The sequence below is a fragment of the Rana temporaria genome, chromosome 12, assembly GCF_905171775.1.
Source record: "Rana temporaria chromosome 12, aRanTem1.1, whole genome shotgun sequence".
Classification (NCBI taxonomy): domain Eukaryota; kingdom Metazoa; phylum Chordata; class Amphibia; order Anura; family Ranidae; genus Rana; species Rana temporaria.
In genome coordinates this window covers 126760455-126779260 of record NC_053500.1, presented here as the reverse complement: position 1 = coordinate 126779260, position 18806 = coordinate 126760455, and the positions used below count along the sequence as shown (strand labels likewise).

Sequence of the window (18806 nt, the reverse complement as noted above, 5' to 3'; positions counted from 1 at the left end):
ACAGGTGGCAATCTTAGTCCTAAGGTTTTTGTTTCATTTTTTAAGTCAACCTTAGATTGTAAGCTCCTTGCGGGCAGGGACTGATGTGAATGTATATGTAGCACTACCCCCGAAGGAGCTGCTGGTTTGTTTTGGGTGGCATGTTACCTCATGGCTCCTCCGCCGTCTAAGGGGTGTATGGTGAATGTAGCATTAACGGAATGTCCACGACAGGTGTCTTTTCTGTGCTCTTTATTACCCAGCCGGGTAAAAACAGTAAACTTGTGGTGAAAGGTAGAGTTGAAAGGAGAAGAACAGCAGATTCAGGCGTAGTATAGGGAAACAGTCCTGCTCCCACATGTAACACTTCTTTAAGTCCACTCAGGCAGGAGTGGTTCGTGTACCTGGATAGGCCTCTCTCACTGACCTGGCAGCCAGAGTATCACTCGAACCTTTAGGGAAAAGTCTCTGCCACAAACCCTCCTGGAATGAACTTGAACCTTTAGGGAGAAGTCTCTGCCACAGACCCTCCTAGAGGCGTTCAGGCGCTAAAGGCCTAAAAATAAAGAGCATGTAAGGCGCCTGAAAAACTGCCTCCCCTGCATCCCCAGTGTGAAAGCCCGAGTGCTTTCACACTGGAGCGGTGCGCTGGCAGGACGTTGGAAAAAGTCCTGCAAGCAGCATCTTTGGAGCAGTGTATACACCGCTCCTTCACCGCCCCTGCCCATTGAAATTAATGGGTCCCCACTGCAAAAGCGCTTTTTCAGGTGCATTTAACCCTTCCTTCGGCCGCTAGCAGGAGGGTTTAACATACTTGCCAACTGTCCCGTTTTTAACGGGACAGTTCCTTCAAATAGGACCTAGTCCCGGCTAATTTAGGCTGCCGGGACTTGTCCCGGCTAGTGGGGAAGGCAGGTGCGGCTTCTGGGTCTCGGCAGGGGCGGGTCTTGAACCAATCAGAGGTCCCCTCATATACATCTATACTAGGCGCCTTCCTTTGTTTACTTCCTTCCGCTGGGTGCAACACTGAGCACAGTCCTCCGGATCGGAAACTTACGGCGAGTGGCCAGGAAGACCCCCGAGCCTGTAGAAGGGGGAGGTTATTAAAATGCGCACACTTCCGAGGCTGTCAGTGGTTGCGGGGGAGTGAGGGACATGGCTGAGGAAGGCTGTGAACCGGCTCCGGGGGAGAGGTGGGGTGTCTAAGTGGGTCCGGCTCAATGTGGGGGGGACGTGCTTTTTGGCAAACCGACAGACCCTGTGAAGGACTCCAAATCCTTCCTGTAACGGCTGTGCCAGGCGGACCCGGACCTGGACTCTGATAAGGTAAAGGGGGGGCTCGGGGATTCCCGGGCTGTGGGGACATGGGGGGGCTGTGCTATTAGTGCTTTCTATAGTGACTGGGAAGGGCTGCCTCTCACAGAGCCTAGGCTACTATTGTCTGCTACTGCTACTATTGTCCTAGCAGAAACGCAGATTTGGATTCTTGATGTGAATGTACATTGTAATGTATATGTAAAGCGCTGCGTAAATTGACAGCGCTATATAAGTACCAAAAAAATAAAAAATTCTTACTCTGTGTGTGTGTGTTTTTTTTTTTTTTTTGTTCTTGTTTTAAATTTTTTTTTCCTGTAACCAACTTTAAAAAAAAGTAGATGACTCGATACAGAAGGAAAAATACCCTTTGGCTATGTGAATTGGGGTGTCCTTTGATTCCATGATATAATCGGGTAGCAGGGTCTGGTGGTGATGTAGAGTGGGACATTATGGAGGACAATAAACACCATTCTCCTGTCCTAATACCGGCTGTCCTGGATATCCAGGTCCCTTTTTCAGTAGGGATCAACCACTTTATTGGTGTGGCCAATATTCACTTTTTTTTTTTAAGTATTGGTCACAAATGTACCCGACTTATATCAATTGCTTCAAGAGGTTTCTCCGGGGTCATCGATTGTGTATCCCTAATAAAAGGGATCACACGACCGATGACGCCGCCACAGTGAAGAACGGGGAAGCTGTGTTTACACACAGCTCTCCCCGTTCTTCAACTCCGGGGACCGATCGTGGAGTGGGTGGAGCTTCGGGAAAGTGAGTGTGGTAATTAATTAATAGCTGTGCTGCAAAGTGTCCCTGGAATTTTTTTTCAAATGTTGGCAACTATGGGTTTAAAAGCACCCCACTAGCACCTGAAAAGCGCAGCTAAAACTGCGAGTGTGAAAGGGGTCTAAATCTCACCATTCAGCAGTATTGCTGCTCCCCAGTCTGCCACAGAGATCTGGTTCCAGTGTGGAGCCCCTTGTTAAAGCAACCTGGGAGTTCTATAGAGCCCTGAGTGCTTTATCTGTTACACCTCATTAATCCTCATTGAGCCCAAACAGACTCACTACATAGCACAAACACCAAAGCAATCAGTGTACAGCATGAACCTGGGACAAATATATATCCCATCCTGGACACAACCATAGATTTCCCCGGCTTCCTGTCACAATGGTCATAAGAGTATGTGGTAGAATAGAGACATTAAAGTGTATGCTTCCCAGAAGCAAGGAGTGATGTGAATGGTTCTATGTAGATGTGAAGTACAGTATTGATGAAGAAAGATGATTCAAAAAAATTAAAATAAAAACACACAACTTACCCAAATCATGGCATAGTCCTGCGATCTGGACACGCAGTATGTCTCTGTCATCTATACCTAGATCTCCTTGGCAATCTTGTAAATGCTTCATTAAGCATCCTGCTAGGTGACTCACACTGTGTAAACAAAGGAAAAATTGTATCCTACTGTTAAGCTGGACATACATTGATAAAAAAAAAAATGTATTCAGCTTGCATCGAACACATTCTTACATCTATGATAAACGCACAAATGGGCAAATCCTCCCAGTTATTGTATTCTGATAATTCTGACAATTTTCTGCATGGCTCCTTTCAGTTAAAGAAGGTGGAAGGGGCAGGAACAGGGCCATCCAAAGAGCACATTTTTGAGCCAGCTAAAATTCACTGAACAGCTAATGTAATTTTACAAAGACAGTGAACCAAGTAATGTTAGCTAATTACAGTGTTTGTATACCCCCAATGCAGAAGCTGTACCTATAGGTAAGCCTATAATAAGGCTTACCTATAGGTACTGTAAAGGTACTGTATAGGTACTGTAAATATCTCCTAAACCTGCGCGGTTTAGGATATATTTACCTTGTAGTGCACCGATAATGTCATCTGCGCATGAGCTGTCAAGAAACGGACCTCCCTGCCGTTTCTTCACTAGCAAGTGCCGTGACTGACGACTCCCACGTGCATGCACGGGAGTGACGTCACATGGCTCCGGCCAATCACAGAGCCAGTGTTCTGTCGAGAAGTGCCCCCCATTGAAAAGTGCCCGCGCATGCGCAGATTTGGTCGGCCATGTTTGGGTGGATATCTTGCTGAGCAAGCCCAGCCACGTTGAGAGGAGAACATGTGTGTGTGTGTGTGGAGACAGGGACAGAGACCACGCTTGTGAGGGAGAGTTAGGAGAAGGTAGGGAGAGTGTTCTGGCTTGTGAGGAATAGCTCAGGGTTCCTACGAAGTTCTGTATCAGCAATCCTGGTCGGATGAAAGACTCCCCGTTTCGGATATATCCCTTTGCTGAAGGAATACTGTTGCTACTGGATGACGTGTGTGACAATCAGCCTCTATATACTGTGTCAGTCAGTGAGAAGTGCCTATAGTGCTGACGAATACAACTACCGCTTACACCAGAAGTGACTGTGCTGTGTATCTGTGCCTCCATGCTTGAAGTAATGCTAGTGCTAGTGAAACTACTTGCATTACTGCTGAAAATACTCTTGCTACTACCATCTCTCCAGTAATAAAAACATTGCCGGTTTATAAAATCAGTACGTGTGATTCCCTCTGTAAGCCGTTACACCCCCCCCACCAGTGGCGGCTGGTGAAGTTTTAGGATGGGGGATTTAGGATGTACAGATATTAAGTTCCTATCATACAATGTAAAAGGATTAAACTCCCATATCAAGAGACATAAAATTCTTGGCGAATTAACGCAGTATAAAGTAGATATTGTCTACCTACAAGAGACCCACATTACCATAGAGTCCAATATAAAGCTGTACTCACTTGAATATCCTGTTTGGTATTATGGAGATACACTCTCATCGAGATCTCGTGGGGTTGCCATTGGATTTTCAAGAGGAGTTAGATTCACATTGGTGGACAGAATGATCGACCCGGAGGGAAGATACCTGTTCTTGAAAATAAAACTAGGAGCGGAGGATTACACCCTGGCAAATGTGTATGCCCCCAATGTGAATTCGGTTAAATATATCAGTAAAATCCTCAGAAAATTAAAAGATTTTGAAGAGGGACATGTGGTGTTGATGGGGGACTTTAACTTCTGCATGTGCCCGAGCCTCGATAGTACGTCCCAGGTACAGGGGAATAGTGGTGAGCATCTTAAGCTATTGAAAAAACAAATGTCACAAAACCAAATGGTTGATGTCTGGCGAATTCTCAACCCCAAGACACGTGACTATGTACATGGGACGTACTCGAGGATCGACTACATCCTCGTGGACCACAGACTTCTGGAGAGGGTGGTTGAAGCAAGTTGTGAGATCACGACGCTATCAGACCATGCTCCTGTAACCATGAAAATAAGCACATCCATACAAAAAACCATCCCACCTGAATGGAGATTGGATGAAAGTCTGTTGGGGGACGAGGATGTGGTCGAAAGAGTACAGAAAGAATTGGAATGGTATTTTCAGGAGAACGACAGGGAGGGTATCTCAAGAGCAACTCTGTGGGATGACCACAAAGCCTATATAAGAGGGATTTTTATTGCAGAAGGGGCAAAGAAAAAGAAAATAAGAATGAGTAAACTAAAAACATTAAAGGAGGAGATATATAAGTTGGAACAGGAACATAAAATACAGGGCCAAAAGAGGGAAACACTCCGTAAGTTAACTATAACAAGAGATGAATATAAAGCCCTTGCCGGGCAAGAAACCAAGAATTTCATTGACAGGATAGAGAGAAAGATATGTCTGGGGAAATAAACCTAGTAAAAACTTGGCCAGAATGGTAAGAAAAAAGAAAACCAGGAATTTTATTGAAAAAATTAGGAACGGGAATGGAGACCTAGTATACGCGACAAATCAAATAGCAGAATCTTTTAGAAGCTATTATGAAAAACTATACGACGTTCAACAGAAGTTTAGGGACCCAGCCGAAAAAAAGGGTAAGATCAGGGAAGTATTACAGCAAATTAACCTACCGAAGATAGAAGAGTACGAGATAGAAAGAATGGAGGAATGTATAACTGAGCAGGAAATAAGTGAGGTCTTAAAAAATACCCCCAAGGGGAAAAGCCCCGGACCAGACGGTTTCACGTCAGCCTACATACAAAGGTTTAGTACCATCTTAGTCCCTAGACTTTGCCAATACTTCAATGGCCTGGGGCTAGACTATGAGATGAGTAGAGAGGCATTAACAGCTACGATCACTGTCATTAAAAAAGAGGGAAAGGACAACACGATTTGCTCAGGGTTCCGACCAATCTCACTCCTGAATGCAGATACTAAACTGTATGCAAAAATTTTGGCCGAACGAATGAAGGGGGTGATGACAACTATTGTCCACCCAGACCAGGTTGGCTTTATACCGGGGAGGGACGGTAAGGACAACGGGGTTAGGGCACTACTTCTCTTGGAGCAGATCAAAGAAAAAGGGACCCCCGGTCTATTCCTGTCAGTAGACGCTGAGAAAGCGTTCGACAGGGTAGACTGGGGATTCCTGATACAAACATTAGAATTTATAGGAATAGGTCCAAGGATGATCAAATGGATCAAAACTCTCTATTTCCATCCATGTGCTAGGATCAAGATCAACGGATCTCTTTCCGCACCCTTCGAGATGAGAAATGGAACTAGGCAGGGTTGCCCCCTGCCCCCCTCCTTTTTGTCCTCTCATTGGAACCCCTGCTGGCAATGGTCCGACAAAATCCAGAAATATATGGAGTAGAAGTAGGAGAAGACGAGCACAAATTGTCTGCCTTTGCAGACGATATCCTATTTTTTATAAGCAGCCCAAGAGTCACTCTCCCGAAATTAATAGCTACCTTAAAACAATATGGTGAGGTATCAAATTTTAAAATAAATACAGAAAAGACGGAGATCCTGAACATTAACATTCTTAAAGAGGAAGAACAATATCTGCGGAAGAAATATAACTTCACATGGCAAAGAGAGATAAAGTACCTGGGCATAAAACTGGCAAATAACTTTAAGAAAATATATAGAATCAATTTTATCCCCCTGCTTAACGAAATTAAAAGAGAAATTAAAAACATATATAATAAACCAATTTCGTGGTTCGGGAGGATAAATGTGGTAAAAATGGTCCTTATCCCAAAAATTCTATATAAGTTTCAAATGGTCCCAATATACCTGCCACCGGCATACATCAAAATAATTAACTCCCTCATAATGAACTATATTTGGAATAATAAAAAACACAGGGTGTCTGCTCAAACACTAAAACGGGCCAAGAAAAAGGGAGGCTTAGCGGTACCGGATATCAGATTGTATTATAATGCTTCGGTTCTCTCACGGGTTATATAATGGGCTAAAGAGTCCCAGGATAAAAGATGGATCCACATTGAATGCACATTAGCGAGGGCACAGCTAGGGAGATTAATATGGAACCCACCACAATATAGATCTTTACACATATCAACACACACAATTACACATAATGCGTGGAGGATTTGGGATAGATTACATAAACAATTAAAAACAGAATTTAACTCACCCTTAATAGATTTAAAAGAAAATGAATATTTTCCACCAGGGACAAAAGAAGTAGGCGGAAATTGGATTACAAATAGAACACAGCTAAAAGACATAACACTAGAGGGTAAAATTAGGACACTTCACGATATCAAATATAGGATTGGAATTAGGGCGCTTGACGAGTGGAGATACTTGCAGTTGGTGTCATTTGTCAAGCGCCTTCCACACCCTTTGCGGTCACAAGAGGAGTACACTATTTTGGAACAAATGTGTAGCACCGAAAGCTCAAAAGGAAATATATCTAAAATCTATAATTATCTGCAGAAAATGGAAGAGTTGGACACGCTAAAATACATCCAAAATTGGGAAAGAGATTTAGGTGTCCCAAGGGGGAAAACGACCATAGGAAGAATCCTGAACATGACTCACACCTCGGCGGTGGATGTAAGAACCGCTGAGATGAACTTCAAATGTCTGACGAGGTGGTATGCCACCCCAGATAAAATGGCCAAATTCAGAGTGGGTGAGTCAGAGAAATGCTGGAGATGTTGTGCGTCAAGAGGAACGATGGCGCACCTTTGGTGGGACTGCCTGAAAATCAAAGCCTATTGGAAAAAAATCTTGGCCCTGATAAAAGTAATAACAAAAAATGAAGTAGAAGATAACCCATGGGTAGTTCTCTTTCACGGGGGGGAGGTACCAGAGAAGGAATATAAGGGTTCATTGATCCCTCATTTGCTTAACGCAGCGAAACGATTGATACCCCTAAAATGGAGAGATCTGGAAAGTCCGCAAATATGGGAGTGGATCGACTCCGTAGAGGATACTTATAGGAGAGAGAAATTAAAATATGGAATGTATGAAAACAAGGTAGGGGAAAAGGATAAGTGGGCACCCTGGTTGGAATTTAAAAAGTCCTGGAGTTTCGCAGAAAACCTGAGAGAGGAATAGGAATGTATTTGCATCTAAGGGAATGAATTCATCAAGTGGAGTCGTGGGATGGTCCAGGGCGGGGGTAGGGTGGGAGGAGGAGGGGGGGTTTTCTGTTGGGGAGGGGGGTAAAGGGGCTTTTGTTTTTTCTCTGTCACGCGGATAAAAAAAATTTTGCTATCGAAAATCCGTACTTATTACATTGGATATAGTTCCCGACGAAGAAAAAAAAAAAAAAAAAGGGGGAACGGTCTATAAAAAAAAAAAAAAAACAACAAGTATAAAACATGATAAGTAATAGACCACAAATGATGCTAAACCAGATGTAGAGACGGAATTATGAATAAAATAATGAGCATGTCTCTCGCTGTGGTGAAGTCTGAAGTGCCAGAGACTGCGGACATACTACACAAGATTACCAGAGACTGCAGACATACTGCATGATATTACCAGAGACTGCGGACATACTGCATGATATTACCAGAGACTGCAGACATACTGCATGATATTACCAGAGACTGCAGACATACTGCATGATATTACCAGAGACTGCGGACATACTGCATGATATTACCAGAGACTGCAGACATACTGCATGATATTACCAGAGACTGCAGACATACTGCACGATATTACCAGAGACTGCGGACATACTGCACAATATTACCAGAGACTGCGGACATACTGCACAATATTACCAGAGACTGCGGACATACTGCATGATATTACCAGAGACTGCGGACATACTGCACAATATTACCATACTGGGGACATACTGACTGCATGAGATTAACAGAGGCTGCGGAAATAACTGCACTGGGGGGGGGGGGAATAAGGGTGCTATTTTCGTCAGACATTAAAAAAAAAAAATAACGAAAGTGTTAATGCATCCCCCCCCCACTTATTAACAGTTTTTTATTTCATGTTTGCCAAAAATAGCAGCATGGAAACCAAATGTCGTCCGTCCGTCCCCCTGTTTATTAAAAAAAAAATTCTAAGGTTCGGCGGAACTAGCTGGGACACTTGCATTGGTCCCAGCTAGAGCAATACCTACATTTTAGCTTTAGGGCTCAGTCAAACCATACATGCATATTTTTTAATGTTCAGCTACAAACAGCCCCATAATAAGTGGGGGGATGCATTATGGGGCTGTTTGTAGCTAAAAAATAAAAAAATATGCATGTATGGTTTGACTGAGCCCTAAAGCTAAAATTTAGGTATTGCTCTAGCTGGGACCAATGCAAGTTAATAAGCAGGGGGGGGACGGGGACATTTGGTTTCCATGCTCTATACAGTAATCAAAGAAGAACTGTAATGAGGGGGGGGGGGGGAATGGGGTTGACTAATCCGGCTGCTATTTCCGTGATCTGGAAAAAAAAACACTTAATAAGCGGGGGGGGGGGGGGGGGGGGATCTGTGCCGGTGATTCAATGGGGGATGCCGGCCGTTAACATTGGAGTCTATGGGAACACAGTGTCTGCCTTGGAGGCCATATCTCATCGCCCTTACATGCTATTGACCCAGGGACTGGCTCTGTCGGGACCGAAGACATTGGGCTACAGGTCAGTCAAGAAAGCTAATCGGTACCGCTTATGGTTCGGGAGATACAGATGTGCAAAGTTGGGTGAAAGTCGGGTGTTTGAAAATAGTCCCACAATATCGGGGGGGGGGGGGGGGTGCCGCGGACGCTATTTCCGACGATACCACAGAACAACTGAATGAGCGGGTGGGTGGATGGGGGATGCCGAACAGGGGGAAACTGCTTCTGAGAAGCTTTGCCTACCTCCATGCTTGGCTCACGGAGGTGCGTCCCTTTGGGCTAGAGAGTGCCGACGTCACTTCCTGACGTCGGCACAGGCACAGTAATATACTGGGTGCCGTGCACCCGCACGGCCAAAGTGCACGTCCATTGCATCGGAAGCTGTGGCGCTATGGGCATAGCCACAAAGGCATTTTTTTGCTGCCAATGTAGCGCTACTCACACTGCACTGTGCCGGCGCCCGGACACAGTGCACGTAAGGACATTTTTTCGATTTTTTTTTTTTATTTAAAGGGACATGTTTAAATAATTTTTTTGTTTTTTTGGGGGGGGGGGGGGGCGGCGCCCAGGCGCCCCAATGGACGGGCCGCCACTGCCCCCCACCCCGCTTACATGCCAATGATGTCATCGGGGGCATGAGCTGTGAAGAAACGGCCCTCCATGCTGTTTCTTCACTAGCAAGTGCCGTGATTGACGGCTCCCACGCACATGCACGGGAGTGACGTCACGTGACTCTGGCCAGTCACAGAGCTGGTGTTCTGTTGAGAAGTGCCCCCCATCGTATAGTGCCCACGCAGGACGGAGCCGCACTCCAGCTGAGTTACCGATCAGCTGGAGTGACGTGACCAGGGCGCAAGTGCACATCGTAGGAGGTATCTCTCGATGGGAGATACCATTTCACAGGCACAACTGAAACCTATACAAAGAGCGGGGGGAGACCGTAGTTCTCACATTGTGCTTCGCTGTTGCGAGGCGGCTTTACAGTATGCTGATGGTCTGGTTTTGTCTTTGTTGCAGAGCGGGTTTGCTGTGTTGAATGTCCGGTTTTGCCTGTGTGAAAGGGCGGGTTGCAACACAGACAAAACCAGCCCTTCAACACAGCCACATGCCAATGCCGCCCTCCAGCAGCAGCGATGCACAATCTGAGGACTACGGTCTCCCCCCCCGCTGTTTGTATAGGTTTAAATTGTGCCTTTGAAATTGTATCTTCCATTGAGAGATACCTCCTATGATGTGCGCATTTGCCATGGTTACGTCAGCCCAGCTGATCGGCAAATCAGTTGTTGTGCTATGACGTACAGCGCTTACGCAGTGACAGAACACTGGAGTCCGCGGCCCGGGAAAGAAAAAGGGGTGAAGATGGATGCGGCCACCAGCGGGGACAGTGTGGGCTACGTTTGCAGGCAAGTGCCACATAATGGGCAAGTGTGCGATGCATACTTGCCCACTATGCTTTACCTTGCAGGGGAAAAAAGAGGAAGTAAAACTCATTGGGGTTTACTTCCTCTTTAAAGAGCACATGTGCATGCTGTGCTACACCACACCACAGATAATGCAGATAAATCAGTGGAGTTGGCTCCTCCTTGTTTTTCCGTCTCTCCACCCCCCTTTTTGGACCATCTTACAAAAAGCCATTTTACTGCGATTGTGACAGAAATGCAGAGGTAATAGGTAGATGGCCAGAAATGCAGGGATCCAACTAAAACAGCTCTGGCAAATGTCAACCAGGGTTCACTCCCTGTGTAGTTAGTGTACACTGGGTGCGTTTCAGTTTCATTTATAAGTTCTCTTCTGTCCTTGGATGGCCCACTCCTCCATTTGGTTTAACTTATTTAGTGAACATTATTGGTCTCTGACCTTTCTGCTTAGTATTGCAATGCCTGTTGTGGCTGCAATGGGTTGGAGGTTTTTGTAGGTGTAATAAAACTAGTTAGGGCTGCTTCTTTTACATGTTTCTACAGAAAGAGATGGCACACTTTTTTGCAAGGGCTGGTAAAAAGTAATGCGGAGTTCAGGGGTCAGTAGTACTGCAGGGTGCAGGGGTCACTAACACAGAGTGGAGGGCTCAAGAGTAAGTAATGCAGAGTGCAGTGATCAGTGGTAAGTAAAAAAATAAATAAAAATAAAAAAGAGTCCAGAAATCACCAATACTTAACAGAGTCTGCAGGGGTAAGGAGATATACAGGGGTCAGTATTATTAACACATAAGTAACACAGAGTGCAGGGGTCAGGATTAAGTAACAGAATTCATAGCTTAGTAGTATCAGAGTGCAGAGGTCAGCAGTATATAGGGCACAGTGCAGGGGTCAAGAGTGAGTTAACACAGAATGCAGGGGTTAGTGGTATGTAAAGTAAAGTACAAGGGTCAGTAGTAATGCAGAGTACAGGGGTCAGGGGTAAGTAAACCAGAGTGCAGAGGTTAGTTATATGTAATGCACTGTGAAGAGGTCAGGCATAAGTAACCAAGTAGTATGTAATACACAGGGCAGAGTTCAGATCTAGGTGGAATGTATCTCTATATATATATATATATACACATATACACAGTGAGGAAAATAAGTATTTGAACACCCTGCTATTTTGCAAGTTCTCCCACTTGGAAATCATGGAGGGGTCTGAAATTGTCATCGTAGGTGCATGTCCACTGTGAGAGACATAATCAAAAAAAAAAATTCCAGAAATCACAATTTATGATTTTTTAACTATTTATTTGTATGATACAGCTGCAAATAAGTATTTGAACACCTGTCTATCAGCTAGAATTCTGACCCTCAAAGACCTGTTAGTCTGCCTTTAAAATGTCCACCTCCACTCCATTTATTATCCTAAATTAGATGCACCTGTTTGAGGTCATTAGCTGCATAAAGACACCTGTCCACCCCATACAATCAGTAAGAATCCAACTACTAACATGGCCAAAACCAAAGAGCTGTCCAAAGACACTAGAGACAAAATTGTACACCTCCACAAGGCTGGAAAGGGCTACGGGGAAATTGCCAAGCAGCTTGGTGAAAAAAGGTCCACTGTTGGAGCAATCATTAGAAAATGGAAGAAGCTAAACATGACTGTCAATCTCCCTCGGACTGGGGGTCCATGCAAAATCTCACCTCGTGGGGTCTCAATGATCCTAAGAAAGGTGAGAAATCAGCCCAGGACTACACGGGAGGAGCTGGTCAATGACCTGAAAAGAGCTGGGACCACCGTTTCCAAGGTTACTGTTGGTAATACACTAAGACGTCATGGTTTGAAATCATGCATGGCACGGAAGGTTCCCCTGCTTAAACCAGCACATGTCAAGGCCCGTCTTAAGTTTGCCAATGACCATTTGGATGATCCAGAGGAGTCATGGGAGAAAGTCATGTGGTCAGATGAGACCAAAATAGAACTTTTTGGTCATAATTCCACTAACCGTGTTTGGAGGAAGAAGAATGATGAGTACCATCCCAAGAACACCATCCCTACTGTGAAGCATGGAGGTGGTAGCATCATGCTTTGGGGTGTTCTCTGCACATGGGACAGGGCGACTGCACTGTATTAAGGAGAGGATGACCGGGGCCATGTATTGCGAGATTTTGGGCAACAACCTCCTTCCCTCAGTTAGAGCTTTAAAGATGGGTCGAGGCTGGGTCTTCCAACATGACAATGACCCGAAGCACACAGCCAGGATAACCAAGGAGTGGCTCTGTAAGAAGCATATCAAGGTTCTGGCGTGGCCTAGCCAGTCTCTAGACCTAAACCCAATAGAGAATCTTTGGAGGGAGCTCAAACTCCGTGTTTCTCAGCGACAGCCCAGAAACCTGACTGATCTAGAGAAGATCTGTGTGGAGGAGTGGGTCAAAATCCCTCCTCCAGTGTGTGCAAAGCTGGTGAAAAACTACAAGAAACGTTTGACCTCTGTAATTGCAAACAAAGGCTACTGTACCAAATATTAACATTGATTTTCTCAGGTGTTCAAATACTTATTTGCAGCTGTATCATACAAATAAATAGTTAAAAAAATCATACATTGTGATTTCTGGATTTTTTTTTTTGATTATGTCTCACAGTGGACATGCACCTACGATAACAATTTCAGACCTCTCCATGATTTCCAAGTGGGAGAACTTGCAAAATAGCAGGGTGTTCAAATACTTATTTTCCTCACTGTATATATAATTATGGTGTGGGGTCTCTTTACTGAAATATCAGGGGTCTATTAGACTCCAGATGTCTGCCCTCCATTGGGGTGTAGGGAGGGAGAGCATGTTTCAGGGGTCCGAGAAAGCAATTTGGCAGCTCACTCCAATCTGAAAGCGGACTACTCTTGCCCTTTGATCTTTTTACCCTAAGTTGGGTTCTCCCTACTCTCCTGCAACAACAACTGAAACACTAAGCAAATAAGGCTGTGCTTCATGTATGCATCTAAATGGCCTAGTTGTCAAGTCTGGCTGTAGTGTGACTTTAGGTGACATACCCAATAGAGTGCTCAAATCTGTTGTGGGAGGCTCCTGGGTAAACATAATAGCAGCCACCGAGCTGTTTGATATACCGCAAACGCTGGAACTGTGGAGTGTCAATAATCCGGACCAGCAGGGGGTGCATTTCAATGTGACCATGGATTGGATCATTGAATACCTAAAACAAGAAAGAGGATATTCAAAATGCTGCAAATCTCACTCTAAAAATTAAATTGCCTTTAAGACTTGCTTTCTAACATCTTTTTAAATCAGTACTCTTCAGAACACTAAATATCAAAATTAAAAAGTGTAAATTCATAGGTTCGCCTGATAAACCTAGAATATCACATATAATTATGGAAGTCTGCAGAACTTTTTTCAGAGGGAGCATCATTTTAATGTCGCCCATGCTCCGCCCCTTTTTGCCTCCATAGATCCCCCTTTAAAGCAGGCCAGGCCAGGGTCCCCCATAGATCCCCTTTAGGGTAGGCCAGGGTCCCCCATAGATCCCCTTTAGGGTAGGCCAGGGTCCCCCATAGATCCCCCTTTAGAGCAGGCCAGGGTCCCCATAGTACCCCCTTTAGTCTTACGTTTTCACCCATATTCCCCATGCTACCAGGTTTTCCTGAACCACCAGGTACTCTAGGCTCTCCCTGCAAAGAAAATATATAATTTAGCCAACATGACCCCCTTTAGAGCAGGCCAGGGTCCCCATAGATCCCTCTTTGGAGCAGGCCAGGCCAGGGCCTCCCATAGATTCCCTTTAGAGCAGGGTCCCCATAGATCCCCCTTTAGAGCAGGCCAGGGCAGGTCCCCCATGGAATAGATCCCCCTTTACATAGTCTTCTTACTCTTACCTTTTTTTCACCCTTATATTTAAGATAATTAACAGGACCATCATTCTCCAGGCTCTCTGGACTCTCCCCCTGCAAAAAAAAATATATATTTTACTCCGCGAGTCCTCATTGCTTCCTCCTCGGCTCAGGATGCCTGCCTGTCCTCTGGTTCCCTCACCCGCGCTGGGCGTAGGGTTACCACCTGTCCAAGATTCACCTGGACAGTCACATTATTCAGATGGGGCTGTGGCTCCCCAGAAAACCAAGATGGTAACACACAAATCTGTTGCCCTCCAGGAGCTGCGAGCGGCTGTCTGGGGGCAGGTTGACATCAATGCTGGGGCAGGGCGATGATGTCAGCAAGAGCAATTTGGCCCCAACTCACTGTTCACTTGGGCACGCTATGCGCACCGCAATACTACTCTCCTTGGGGGCACCCAAAGGTCTCCCAGCCCGCTAAAGTGTTCGGGTTTGGCTTGAAGAAAAGGTGGCAACCCAACTGGGCAGCTGCTGCACAGCACAGTCTCTCCCCCAGAGAGTCCCACAGATTACTTCCCACGCAGGACTCCACTACCACTCCACTTGAGTGGGTGGCACCAGCTGGATCTACATCTCTCTCTACACAGTACACAGGAGGGACTGGAGCCAAGCAGCCGAGCCGAGGCCCGAGCCATTGCATCGGGGGTGAGGGAGGGACGGTCTCAGTGAGTCAAAGAGCAGCAGACTCAGAAAGAAATCTGCGGCGGACCTTGCAAGGAGCGCTCACGGACACCAGTGTCCATATGCGGACACCTTGCCGATCCCTGATTCTGGGGGGGGGCACTTGCGGTCGCTCATGCATATAATATATGTAGTACTACTGTGGAAAAAAATAATAAATGGTTAGTTGAGAAACATTTCATGCTAGTCTAATTCTTCCTAATACTTGTGTCTCACATAAATAATTCCATATGTCCACAGTGTTAAACATAGTATTATTATTATTATACATTATTTATATAGCGCCAACAGTTTGGGCAGCACTTTAGAACATGAAGGCAGACAATAGAGTTACAATACAATACAGGAGAAATTAGAGGGCCCTGCTCATTAGAGCTTACAATCTAGGAACATATATACATTTCTAAACTAATTGTTTATCTTCTTCAAACAATACCACGTAGACATCATACAAAGTATTCACTTCTCCTTGTGTATTAGCATTGTTAGGAAAATACTCTCCCCGCAGTACAATCTACTGACCAGATGAAATTGACTTCATACTTATTAAACAACAACACTTTTTACTTTCTCTGACACTTTCCTTAAAAAGGAGGTCCAGCCTTCCCATGAAAAATTAAAAGTCAGCAGCTACAAATACTGCAGCTGCTGAATTTTAATATATGGACACTTACCTGTCCAGGGAGCATGCAATGTCGGCACCCCAGCCGATCTTTGGATCGGCTGTCAGGTGCAGCCCTGCCACTCCAGTTAAGGGAACCCGGCAGTGAATTCTTTCAGCTTCACAGACGGTTTCCTTCTGCGCTTTCTTATTGGTCTGGCGGTAGAGGAGGGGGGCAAAACGAGACGGATAAGCCGAAGTTTCACTTTTGAGTGGGACTCCGCTTTAACCTCTTACAGGGCAGTTATACACACTTCCATACCAGGCCTATTCTGGCACTTCTCTCCTACATGTACAAATCATAATTTTTTTGCTAGAAAATGACGCAGAACCCCCAAACATTATATATGTTTTTTTAGCAGACACCCTAGGGAATAAAACGACGGTCATTGAAACCTTTTATCTTGCACGGTATTTGCGCAATAATTTTTCAAACGCCTTTTTTTTGGAAAAAAATTGTTTCATGAATTAAAAAAATTAAAAAACAGTAAAGTTAGCCCAATTCTTTTGTAAAATAGGAAAGATGATGTTACACCTAGTAAATAGATACCCAACATGTCACGCTTTAAAATTGCGCACACTCATGGAATGGCGCAAAACTTCGGTACTTAAAAATCTCCATAGGCAACGATTTGAAAATTTTTACAGGTTACCAGTTTAGATTTACAGAGGAGATCTAGTGCTAGAATTGTTGCTGGCACTCTAACGCACGCGGCGATACCTCACATATGTGGTTTAAACGGCGTTTACATATGTCGGCGGGACTTGCGTGTGCGTTCGCTTCTGCGCGCAAGCTACCGGGGACAGGGGCGTTAAAAACATTTTTTTTATTTCTTTTTTTTTTTTATATATTTATTTCTTTTTTTACACTTTTTTTTTAATCACTTTTATTCCTATTACAAGGAATGTAAACATCCCTTGTAATAGGAATGTGTGTGACAGGTACTCTTTATGGAGAGATGCGGGATCAATAAGACCCCACATCTCTCCTCCAGGCTGGAAAGCATGAAATCGGTGAAAAAAAATTCACCGATCTCATGCTTGGTGTTGCTTAGCAGCCGCAATCGCGGCTTTGTTTACTTACGGGGACCCGGGCATGACGTCATCACATCGCGCCCGGGTCCTCCGACGGTCATAGAGATGACTGGTGACCATCTGGTCACCAGTCATCTCTATGCTTCCTGCGAGCGCCGGACGATTCGTTCTCCGGGCCCCCGATGGCACGGGAGAGCCCTGAGAAGCACCGGATGGCGGCGGGAGGGGGGGGGGATGTCCCCTCCCGCCGCCTGTAAGAACGATCTAGCGGCGGAACCGCCGCTATGATCGTTCTTACGTTGTGCAGAATCGCCGGCACAAGAGAAGGATATCTGAATGATGCCTCTAGCTGCAGGCATCATTCAGATATCCCCCCCACAAAGCCCAGGACGTCATATGACGTCCACTCTGAACGGCAGAGGTTCTTTGTGGACGTCATTTTACTATGGGCCGGTAGGGAAGTGGTTAACATTGGTTTCAAATACATTCACACATTTATATAAATCTCTTACTATTAAATGCCTCACTCAGAGGAGTTCTATAGCAGCACGGTATTGTAAAGCTAGTCTTACATCAAGGGTGCCCAACCTTTTGAAGAGCGAGGGCCACTTAAGCGACTTGGTAACCGGTCACGGGCTACAATTTGCGGAGCATGTGGATGGCAGCCCACTCTACTCTTTTTTTTGATCGGATTGGAGGTGGACATTTGTAAAAGGACACAAGTCCATTTACACACTTGAGGTCGAATATAAAAAAATGTGTGCATATAAAAACACTGTGCCAGATAAAAAAATTAAAATAAACAATGTGTGCAAAATATATCAAGAAGATAGTTGTTATAAAATCTAAAACAAGCCATAGATGATTTGATTTCCTTTCCTTCTGCCATGGGTGTAAGGATAGAAAATCGCATGATTCCCACATCAATACAGTGTTGATGGGGCAATCCCTTCTGCTGCGCTATTGTGTTCTGACAGCAAGGAGCCTTCCCGGCTAGCAGAACACAATGATTACAGCTAGTGGCTATAGCTGCCAGAAGTAATCACATGTAAATAACCGACTTGGGTACAACCAGCTTGCCCATAGATGGATCGAATCTCAGCTGGTCCCTGCTGAACCGGCCATTATTCGATCCATCTATGGCTGGCATGTAAGAATTTATAGCGTTTACAAAATAGGGGATAGTTTTATTGCATTTTTATTAATATTTTTTTTTTACTACTAATGGCGGCGATCAGCGATTTTTTTCGTGACTGCGACATTATGGCGGACACATCTGACAATTTTGACACATTTTTGGGACCATTGTCATTTTCGCAGCAAAAAATGTTATAAAAATGCATTGTTTACTGTGAAAATGACAATTGCAGTTTGGGAGTTAACCACTAGGGGGCACTGAAGGGGTTAAGTGTGACCTCATATATGTTTCTAACTGTAGGGGGCGGGGCTGGACGTGTGACGTCATTGATTGCCTTTCCCTATATCAGGGAACAGACGATCAATGACAGCGCCACTGTGAAGAATGGGGAAGGTGTGTTTACACACACCTCTCCCCGTTCTTCAGCTCCAGGGACCGATCGCGGGACTCTGGCGGTGATTGGGTCCGCGGAGCTTCGGACCAGGTCGGGGCGCCACGGCTGGGCATTAAAAGTGGTTAAAGGGTTACTAAAGGAATTTTGTTTCTTTAAAATAACAAACATGTTTTACTTACCTCCACTGTGCAGTTCGTTTTGCACAGAGTGGCCCGGATCCACGTCTTCTGAGGTCCCTCGGCGGCTGTCTCTGGTCCTCCCCGCAATTACTCACCACAGTCATGCGAGAGCTTACATGGTGGTCAGTAATTGCGGGCGAGCTCCCATGATACAGCGAGCGACCATA

The 18806-nt window shown here is 45.1% G+C and overlaps 1 protein-coding gene across 5 annotated transcripts in view; it reads right to left on the bottom strand.

Annotated features, from left to right (window-relative positions):
- The window catches only part of LOC120918799 (deoxynucleoside triphosphate triphosphohydrolase SAMHD1-like), a 135954-nt gene that overhangs the window by 69010 nt on the left and 48138 nt on the right, over positions 1 to 18806 (bottom strand). For 4 of the 5 annotated variants that reach the window (XM_040330600.1, XM_040330603.1, XM_040330601.1 and 1 more), the window contains 3 exons: positions 14534 to 14602; positions 13694 to 13854; positions 2618 to 2733 (listed from right to left, as the gene is read on the bottom strand). In XM_040330600.1, coding sequence (XP_040186534.1) covers positions 2618 to 2733; positions 13694 to 13854; positions 14534 to 14602 — 346 coding nt within the window. Of the gene's footprint in view, positions 1 to 2617; positions 2734 to 4095; positions 4300 to 13693; positions 13855 to 14533; positions 14603 to 18806 lie in introns of those variants that run through there. The other variant, XM_040330604.1, reaches the window with a different exon arrangement.